This window comes from Salvia hispanica, unplaced genomic scaffold (genome assembly GCF_023119035.1).
Source record: "Salvia hispanica cultivar TCC Black 2014 unplaced genomic scaffold, UniMelb_Shisp_WGS_1.0 HiC_scaffold_674, whole genome shotgun sequence".
NCBI lineage: Eukaryota > Viridiplantae > Streptophyta > Magnoliopsida > Lamiales > Lamiaceae > Salvia > Salvia hispanica.
Genome location: NW_025952437.1, coordinates 8,879 through 19,763, shown reverse-complemented (window position 1 = coordinate 19,763; position 10,885 = coordinate 8,879). Strand labels below are relative to the sequence as shown.

The window sequence follows — 10,885 nt, the reverse complement described above, 5'->3', positions numbered from 1 at the left end:
TGAATGTCTCCACAAGAAAATATGGACTGAATAGTTATTTTATTGAATATTTACAAAATTAACAAAGCTTATGGATGGAATGAAATTGAAAAGGAAAGAAGAAGAAATTGGTAGAGTGGAAAAGGAGATATTTCCATGTAAGGTTAGATGATAACTTCTTCCCTTTTCAATTATGGACCCAACATTTCAGGCTGGGAGAGAGAGATGGCATTGAAAACTCCAAAATTCATTCATTGCTTTACATATTTGTACTAGAAAATTACTAAGCTTGATTAATTAAACATAGGAAAAGAATCACAAGATGAAGAGAAGATAGAAGCAACAATGCAATGGCTAAACCTACCCAATTACAATAATAATCCCCATTAACAATTTAAAAAGGGGAAAAAAAAGAAACAAAAAAAAAGAAGAAGAAGCATACCTGCAAAATTCAATCAAATCCGAGCAATTAATGAATGGCGATCTCAGTAATCGGGCATAAGCTGGCTGATTTTGCCTTCATCGTTTTCCGATTTCTTATCAGTCACTCTCAGCCAAACGCAGACGGCGGTGAAGCTTAGGATCAAGCTGAGAAGCCCGCTGCCGAGCCCGATCCCGACGATTGCGAGGACGGAGAGCCCGCTGCTCTTCATCGGCGGCAAGGGGTAGCCGTAGAGGCCTTTATTCCCGGCGTATGAGCTGGCATTGAAGCGGGGCAAGTTGCCGCTCCGGTTCCCCAGCGACGACGGAATCGGACCGGATAATTTATTGTTTGAGACATCGAAGACGGAGAGCCTCACCAGGAGCCCTAGCTGCTGCGGAATTAGCCCCGAGAGCTGGTTATCGTGGAGATCGATGACGTTGAGGTAGGCGCAGAGGGCTAATTGCTGGGGGATGTCGCCGGAGAGGTGATTGGCGGAGAGATTGAGGACGGCGAGGTTGACTAGATACTGGAGGTCGGGCGGGATGGGGCCGGAGAGCTGATTGGAGGAGAGGTCGAGTGCTTGGAGATTAGTGCAATTGGAGAGGAAGGGGGAAATGGAGCCCTTGAGAGAGAGGTTAGAGAGAGAGAGCTTGTAGATGCGGCCGTTGTTGCAGATGGCGCCCTCGAGGAAGGAGGTGAATCCCTGGCAAGGGTTGGCGAAGGTGGATTTGGTCCAGTTCTGGAGATTTCTGAGGGGATCCTGCAGTGACTCGCTGAGGTGGGTGAGGCAGCGCTCGTCGTTGGGATCGGCGGAGGCGGCGGAGAGGAGGAGGAGGGCGGCGGCAATCCAGCCCCAAATGATGCCCATCATTCTAATCTCAACACATAAAGAAGAGAAGATGCACGCCAACTGTTTGTTGAAATGGCAGAGGGGGGTTAGAGATAATGGTGATAGTGTTTTGAGGAGTAATCAAATGTAATTAGTAGTTTGCTTTATCTATTTTTTATAATTGTGTGCTTATTTGGGTGTTGAAATCGGAATATGGAGATGCGTGTTGGCATGTAATGAAACCATATTTATTTGAAAAATAAGAGAGGTAGAGTGTATATATAGGTCACATGTGGGTGGGCAGCACCGAAAGTAATAACACGGCTGCAGCCTGCGGGGGATGTTCATTGCTCTACTAATTCTTCTTACTCTCATTCACTACCAATTAATATTCATCATCCATCACTATTTTACAATTTCCTACTTCTGCCGTTTTCTATCGATAATACTCCTACCGTCCCATTTTAATTGTACCATTTTTTTTTATTGTAATATTTTATTTTAAATGATATATTTTTAAAAATAAAAATATTGCTCACTTTATTTTTTTCTCTTTTTATTTTATTTTCTTCACTTAATTCATAAAACAAAGAACGAGACGGAATGCATGTTAGACTATTCATAACGAAAATAAGGAAAACTGAACCAACATAGTTAGCTTAGTGGTTTAACACATCATCCATGCCTTAAGCATGAGTTCAAAGGTTCGATCTTTATCCATATAAATGGAGTAAATTATTTAATCAGTCTCTAAACACTTAACACAAGAGATTAGTCCTTCGGCTGTCATTAGAAGGGATACAATTGTCATAAGGAGGGATACCCCAATTTAGAGGTACGATCCAACCCTGAACATTACAAGATGAGATGGGTGCCCACGCAGTAACGGACATGGGGTTTGTGGAATTTTTTGTAAAAAAATTGTTCTTTTCAATTATTATCTTCATTTCACATTATTTGAGTAATTTTGGAGTTGGAAGAATTTCAAAAAAAATAATACTACTATTCAATAAAATTACTAACTCCCTTTGTCTCATCCTAAAGTGAGATGTTTTTCTTTTTGGTACATCCCAACTTAAGTGAGACTTTTTATTTTAGTAATATTAACTCACTCATCTCTCCTATTTTATTCTCATCTCTTCTACTTTACCCTCTTAGATCTTATCTTTCTTACTTTATCATCTCTTTTACTTTATTCTTTCTTTCTATTTCTCACTTTATTTTCTCTATTACTTTACTGTTAATAATTTAATTAAATAAACACCACTACCTAATTTATGTGCCAAAATAGAAACGTCCCAATTAGGCCATAACAGAGGTAGTATCAGTTTTTCATGTTACTTGAGTCATTTCTTTCTGCATGAGATTTAAGATAAATAGTGTTTAATAGTTAAGTAACTATGAAATTATAGAATAAATAATGAATGGAAATTACTCACGTAACGTGAGATGATCAGAAATGGAATACGACTAAGGTTTCAACAATTATGTTCGGCCCCATTTTCATTATTCCAATCTTTATTTTGTCTCAAATCAATCCCAACAATCAAGATTCCAATCTCGACCCCAACACACGAAAAGATGTCAACAATTATATTCGGCAAAGAGATTAGGATCCAGCTCCATCAACAAGTTAGAACATAGAACTTGACAATATCATGTCTCGTATGTTGTCGTGGTTAAACGATATCTCCTATCCGTTGTCGGGATTCAATGTCAAAGACTACAAAGACTCTAACATGGCACCATAAGGCTTTTGGGCAATGTTAAAAAGGGAATAAGCCAACTGAAAGTGGCGGTACCAAGAAGTACTTATATGATGAGTCAAAGTTGTTGGCCTGAATCTACTATACGACTCTGATGACCCGATCCTTGAGAAAAACCAAAATCAAAATGTTTTGTTAGAATGTTGTCACAAAATACTACTCCTAGTACAAATTGAAGTTGTATCTAGCACGAGATACCTAGTCGATGATCGAGGAGAGCCGACTATGGGTATCAAGAGATGCTTGCTGAACTTAGAGACCAATTTATCACATAAGTAAATAAGAGTTTTAAATTATGTGTTTTTTCAATTTTAATTTAGATGTCTTCATGATTTTTAATTAAGCTGTTTACTATTTTTAAATTATATATTCCGTAGTTATTGTTAATGTTTAGTTGTTTATTTAAATTAAACTGAGTTCTGATTTGAAGACTTAACCCGTTTCATTGACTCAAATAACTTGTATTAATTTTTAAATAAAACAAACTATTTACTAGTATTAATTTATAAAATGCTTTAATGCGTGTACCAAGATCTAATTTATAACACTACGTGTTTGTTATTTATGGTATGTTTGTTAAATTACTAATATAAATTAGAAAACATGTGTAAATATATTTGGTAGTTGCAGAAGTCTCGTTATACCACTACTGAAACTCATCATTAACATACATATCATGCTGTCCACGAAACTGAGCTTTTCATACCCAATATTTTAAAAGCATAATATCTTTTTTTGAATCTACCGAATTAAATTCAAATATGATTGATAATTTTTAGTTAAAAATTGTTAATTGCTACTATTAATTATAATCAAGATTTAATTAGAATATATGTAGCTGAGAATGACTTAATTTTCAATCATAACATTGGCTTCAAATTTCATTGAAGCTGCCATATTTTCACAAAGGAGAGGTGTATACCTTTTACTGAGTTTAAACAAAAAGAAATTAATTTGACCATACAAATATTTTATTCGCAACATAGGATTAAATAAAAGACAAAGATATCATTTTGCTTCCCGGATCGTTCCAATTCATATTTGGTCACAAATATATCAATTCAAGAGCATCCGCAGCGGTAGCGGGACGGTGCTCGTCCGTCCGTGCCAAAGGTAATGGTACTATTCACCGCTCTTAACGGCTAAGAAAGCACGTCCTCAAGTGCCACGGCAATATCTACGTACAGTTGTCGTTGGTAATCTGTCGATACGTCCCTCTGTTAACTTTCGCTTTTTATTTTTTTTAAAAAAAAAGTAAAAATTTATTTTTAAAAATGTTTTTTTCGTAAATAAAAAAATATTTTTCCCACTTCCCAAAAAATATATATCCGTTTTCTACCCACTTTTAATTTATTTTTCAATTTTTTTCCCCAAAATTCACATTTTCATCTATAAATACCCTCACTCCAACACAAAAAATCACATTCTCATATATTATCTATTCTATCATCATCTACATTCTCTCTCATCTTTTTTCCTCATACTCTCTCATCTAAATTCCCACCACACTACACAATGTCCGGCTCCGGCGATCACCCCTCCGGCAATCGCATTGGAACCACGATTGGTTCGACTCCGAGGCCGGATATAGTCCGGAAACCCAATTTACGCCTCCTCAAACGCAAGGTTCGCAAGCTCCGGGTGGCTACCGTCCTCTACCGGTGCACGACCGAAACGCCTCCAGGTTCGGGTGGGCCCCGAACCCGGATCGGAAGGGAGCAGCAGCTCTACCTACTCCTACTTCTATTCCTACTCCTACTCCTCCTGTTCGTGGCACCCGCACCCCGTACACTCCGGGGTGAGATGATGACGATGTTCAAAGCCTACTTGGCGCACTCTCCGAAGATCCGGACGTCGGCACGAACCAAACCGTAGGGAAACTTATTGGTGGCGCATCACTGCCTGACAATGAAACCTCGACTGGCATGGGAACCATATATCGCAAATGATAGTATGGTTCGCACCGCATCTTCAGCATGCAATCGAGGCAATCGGGAAGTTCCAGGATTTACCTCCGGGAAGAGCGGTCGGGCGGGAGCGGCACGAACGAGCTCGACATCATCACCGCCGCCTTTGGTGGCATACCAACGGGAGGAGTTCAAACTGCTCAAGCACCTCGATTGCTGGCGCGAGGGGCGCCAACATCCGAAGCATAAAAGGCGGCTCAAGGAAGATCCTCCTCCAGCTCCTACAAAGAACGGCCCAGGTGCCTGGTTAGTTCTATCCGACGGGGCGCTCCGATGATGTGGAGCTACCTGCCATGCCTGAGCTAACTCTGGGTAGCCCCGACGCCGGGCCCGAGCAGCTTCCTCGCCCGTGGAAGAGTAGTTAAGGCGGCGGCCAACCGCCCCGCCTGTCCGCCCCGACTCCATCCGCCCCGCCCCCGTTCCCTTTGTGCCTCCTCCACTCCCGAACAACACGTTGTGGGCCATCTTGAGTCAACTCTATATGAACGATACGTCTCAAATGACTCCGGATCAACTTGCAACACATGAGCAAATGATCCGGGGTCTCAAGAGGCAATTGGGCATAGAGAGGAGTCTAGTCTTCCACGTGTGTAATTTTTAATTTGTATGATTTTAATTATGTATTTTTTATTTTCTAGGATTTTAATTATATGTATTTTTATTTTTTAGTATTTTAATTATGTAATTTTTATTTTTTAGGATTTTAATTATGTAATTTTTATTATTTAATGTATTTTTATAATTTTGAAATGTTTTTAATAATTGGAGTATTTAAATTGAATAATAGAATGGTGGGACCCTTGAGCTTGTCCTTAGCTAAGAGCACCTGTGAAGTGCTCTTGCTATTTAGCTAAGGACAAGGAGTAAAAGTGGGTCCGGGCCCACCTCCGTGCTCTTAGCTAAGAGCATGGATGAGGATGCTCTAAAGTATAATCACAATTGAAAAGACTCGTAAGAGTGGGTTTGAATCTCCTGCTATGCTAAAAGCTAAGAAGGATGTTTTATTCCTCACAACATTATATTTAATTTTAAAAAATTAAGATTATTATTATTATTTAATTATATATTGTGTCATTTGGAATAGTACACCTTACTGTAGCTTTGAGTAGCAGAGGATCCAAATCCTACATAGAGGATCCAAAGCCCATAAAAGTATACAGAAATTGTTGAAAATAGCGCATCACCCGAATTTATAAACTTTATATGGTTTTAAAAAAGTTAAACTATAATAGTATTTTTATTGCTAAAAATTAAAAATGTTATAGTTCCATAAAATTTATAGTATTACAGTATATTATTGCAATTAAAAGTCCCAAAATAATGTGAAAACTAAATACTATACTTCTCCGTCTCAATTAAGTTGAGTCAAAACTTTTGAGTACAGAAATTAAGAAATTGTGTTTAAAAGTACAAAACAAGAATGAGATAGGAAAGATAAAGAGATAGTAAAGTAGGTGATGAAATAAAATAATAATGATTAGATATTTTAATTTTTATCAAAATAAATCACTCAACTTTATTTGGATATCTAAAAAAAATATGACTCTAATTTAGTTGGGACGGAGAGAGCACCAAGTACTAAAACGCTCCTCATGGAAATAGTGCAGCCAACATTTGAACAGAGAAAATGATTAGAAGTGAAAAGATACGCATGCAAATATTTCAACCGAACGAAAAGGCTAGAACGAGAGATACCAATTTTTTTTTATAAATGCATTATGAAAATCAAATGTGATTAAACGCTTTAAGCAGTCATCTAATCATTCGTAAACAAATTCACTGTGTAGCACATGTATTTACTATTTACACATAAAAGCAAAAGAAATCGGTTCTTGCGGAAAGACAAAAATGAGAGAGAGATTTAGACAGTGTATTTATGCAAACAAAGTTAAGCACGCGTGAGGATTGAGAAGGTGGTGTCACCCTAATTCATAAATGCCAAATTTCTTTTGGACTTTATAATAAGGCAAAATCATCATTTTCTCCACCTCAATTTGGCTTCTAGGTTTATGTCGTGTCCTAATTTGGCTTCATTTAATTCTCTTAATTAAAGCTTTGAAATTGAAAACTCTAACTACCATACCTTCTTAATTCTCAAGTATTCAACTCTTTATATGGATTTTCTTTTCAATCTTAATTACGTAAAAGTAAATAAACACACAATTAATTTGAAGAACTAGGCTATCAATATAAAAAAGACAAATAATAGTAGCACAAAGTGGCATGGTCCATTCTGCCCTCCACTTAGCTTGCTTATTCATCATACATCAATTAGAATGGTCCTACATATACATAAAAAATAGCAAAAAGTCTGAAAATAAAGGCAGAAATCTGATTTTGACTGTGGAAGTGAAATCTGCAAATTACAAATGCAAACAAACATTCAACTAGTCCTGTCAAGATCGCCTAATTCAAAGATTAGATGACTAAGATTACCAAGCTATTGTTTAAACGTAATACTCCATTACCAAGATTGTGTAGTAGTATAAAGTTTGAAAGGGAAGAGGAAGAAAATCCACTACATAATACATGGTCCAACAGACAATATAATATCAAGTTGTTAGGAGGAAAGAAGGGAATCTAATCTCACACGAGAGAGGGAGAGAGAGATGGATAGATAGGTTGTGGGAATATCTTGGACAAGCCATTCTTGTTTGAGTGCGACATATGTCCCTTGGTCTTGCTTACTTCCAATCAAATAATGTTTGTTACTTTGAAACATTGTGTAGAGCTACACTATGTAGTAGTATTTGATATTTCTCCCAATTTTCTTTAGCTTTACACAATTCAACAACTCACTAATACTCTTATGCTATAATCAAAAAAACAAAAATTGGAAATTCTATTGATAATTGAGGAAGATTATAGTAGCCGAGCTATCACAAAGAGGGAGTATGAGCGATTGAGAGCTCTGCGATTTCTCACGTAATAAAGGCTTGTTACTTCACCGATAGAATATATAAGTGTTATTAGAGACACGAATGGGGTGACACATTTCGTCCTTCTTTAGAACTAGCCTTGCTGGCTAAGGGGTCTTTTGGACTCTTTTGAATTTGTCTTTGTTTGTGTTGTGAGGTTCTTAGATGGTTGTTGATGCTTGTTCGCCTTTTTTGGGCTTGAGCTTTTCTTTTAGCAATAATCTGACTATAGATTTTTTATGAAAATGTTATAACTATACATAATTAGAATCAAATAATCAAAGTATTGACAAGGAAAAATATATTGAACTATCCATAATTACAATAATAGGGGAGTGATCAATTGCTAACTCATAATTTAATTGCTAACTACAACTAATTTAATAACTATTAGGATTTTAGAAAACGCATGGCCTACACTTTGCCACATCGTAGAATTTCGTTTTTATTAATAAAATAAAAAAGATAAAAAAATCCAAGTTAGTGGTTTTGTCACGCCACATATTAATGTAAATATTCGCCAATAGGAGCTTTGTAATGTCAAACGAATACAATACCAATACGAATGGCTACCACAAATGGCTTATAACCGACATTCTGCATGTACATGTATTATGTCGACATATTTTACTAGAGTATGCTGACATTTCTGAGTGTATAAAAGTTTAAAAAAATTAAAAAATTTTGAATATCTTGCATATTTTGACGCCGGAACATATGCATGTAGGATATCATATGCAAATCCTTATGAAATTATCTTTAATTTGATTATATATTGAGTATGAATTTAAAGTTTTGTGATTTCTTTTTTAAAAAGTTAGTTATAACTGTGTCTGATTTAGGTTAATTTACATTAATTAAATTATGCTGATACATTTTTTGAAATTAATCTTATGGTCTTATTGACGTTTTTCGTTGATCGTATTGACATTTAGGGATTAATGATCTAAGCCCTTAATTTAAATATCTAATGGCTATTATTTAGTTGTAGTTAACAATTAAGTTATGAGTTGGCAATATAACACTCCCCTACAGTAATATATCCCAAATATCACAAAACTACAAAATGTACTGAAATTCAATTTCTGGTCACATGAAGATTTTGTGGTTTGTCAAATGATAACGTAGAATATATGATATGAGCTAGCATCAAAACAATGTCTATTTTTTATTGTCTAATGAGCAACCTAATCCTTCATTAGTCAATTTTGGAATTTAGGACTGTGATAGTTTGGGTATTCAATTATAGTTATGCTGGATGTGTTTAATGTGTGATACGTCCACTAAAAGGTCAATACTCAATAGTTCAACAAAATACTGTAATTATGCATAGCTAGAGACAATTATGTTAAAAGATCAATAATTCAACAAGTGTTAAACTTAATTTTTCTCCAACCCAAAAGAGGAAGAGGCAATGCACTTAATTGATTAGGGTGGTGCTTAAATCACATGCTTGTTATTAATCTTGAGGCGTGCATTCAGTCGTTTCACTTGAACACAAAACTTCAAACTTCAAATTTGAGTCAATTTTCATTTTTATAATTATTATTGGCAAAAATAGTCAGAAGATCAAACAAGAATAACTATGACCTTAAAATAATCCAATTAAACAACATCTTACCATAGATCAGACAACAATCAAACGATAAATAACATATTCAATACAACATATATTCGTTATGAGATGTGATCAATTGCTAACTCATGATTTAATTTCTAGCAGTTTAAGTTCACATCTGAAATGCTAGGGTTCGGATTTGATTTTGCTCACTTGTCCATCACATGGTCTTATTTATCTTATCTAGTAGTACCTGTATATATGTTGTGTCACTAGCTCGTACCATTATCATTCGGGACACCATATATAAGTGTTGTAAGGTGGTAGACATAACCCTTTAATCAGAGCTTGCTTGGATTGTGATTTATGAATTCAAATCTGACACAAGATTGCCCTTCCTCAATCATTCATTTGTTGAATTTCTAAGCACCATAAATCACATTTATAAACTAAAATTTAGGGGCATCCTACAAAACCCAATATCTGGCCAGTTTCTGCTCAAGAAATAATAGCTTAAGTTCCTAATATTCTATGTTGAATTGAATAGTTGAATTCCCACTTTATATAACACTATATAATATATACATTATCCTTCCCCCAATTTTGTTGAGCATGTTTTAGATCAACAACCTATTTAATTAATGCTTTTGTAAATAATGAAATGGAACTACTTTACAACTCAAAAGATTTAAGTTTGTCAGGCCCAGAATTAACCACGTCTTTGAAGAGCACATAAAAAAGAAACTGAATTATGCAGCTGGTTGATGTGCCAAATGCGTGTGTATTTTGTCAAAATTGAAAGTTTGAAACATTAGCAAAGTCGACCCACACTTGTCTCATGGTCTCGAAGGTTTGATTATTGAAAGTGAATATTTTTGATGTCATGAGACACTGACAAATTTGTTGTAGAATAATTTTGCAAAGTGAATGGGGACCCTAGAAGACTAACTATTTTTAGTTTCTATCACTTCAATGGATATAAGATACTGTTCTTTTTAGATCTGTATGAAATTCAATTTTCAAGTACAACAACCGATTGTTTTCCTTTTAAAAGTAAAAATTTTTTTTTTTCACATGAAAGTATAAATTTTTTTTTTTTTTATACATGAAAAGTTTTATAATAAATCTAATCATTAGTTCAAATAAATTGGTCATTTGATTTTAATTATTAATTATTCAATATATCTATGTGAGGATATGATTCAATATCCATATTGTTTTATTACAGAGCACTCGAATGGAGACTTAAACCGGGGCCCATCTCGAGCTATCTTCATTTTCTCAGCCACATCTATCTCGGGGCCCTCAGAGCCTATCTTCATTTTCTCATGCCACATCTATCTCGACCCATTCTCTGAGGGGGGATCAAAAGCTTCCATTTAATCAACAATTTTTTTTAATTTCAATGTCAAAATAAAATATTTAAATTAAAATACATAATAAA

General features: G+C 35.4%; 1 protein-coding gene across 1 annotated transcript; it reads right to left on the bottom strand.

Moving 5' to 3' along the window:
- Positions 1-210: 210 nt before the first annotated feature.
- Positions 211-1,466, bottom strand: LOC125199786 (receptor-like protein 44). The gene is made up of 2 exons (XM_048097684.1): positions 422-1,466; positions 211-251 (listed from the first exon to the last, which is right to left on the bottom strand). The coding sequence occupies exon 1, from the start codon at positions 1,272-1,274 to the stop codon at positions 465-467; it is 810 nt and encodes a 269-aa protein (XP_047953641.1). The 5' UTR covers positions 1,275-1,466; the 3' UTR covers positions 211-251; positions 422-464.
- Positions 1,467-10,885: the final 9,419 nt, after the last annotated feature.

What these genes read in the sequence shown, in the direction of transcription:
- LOC125199786 (XM_048097684.1), bottom strand. Translation starts at nt 1,274, where the DNA reads ATGATGGGCATCATTTGGGGCTGGATTGCCGCCGCCCTCCTCCTCCTC.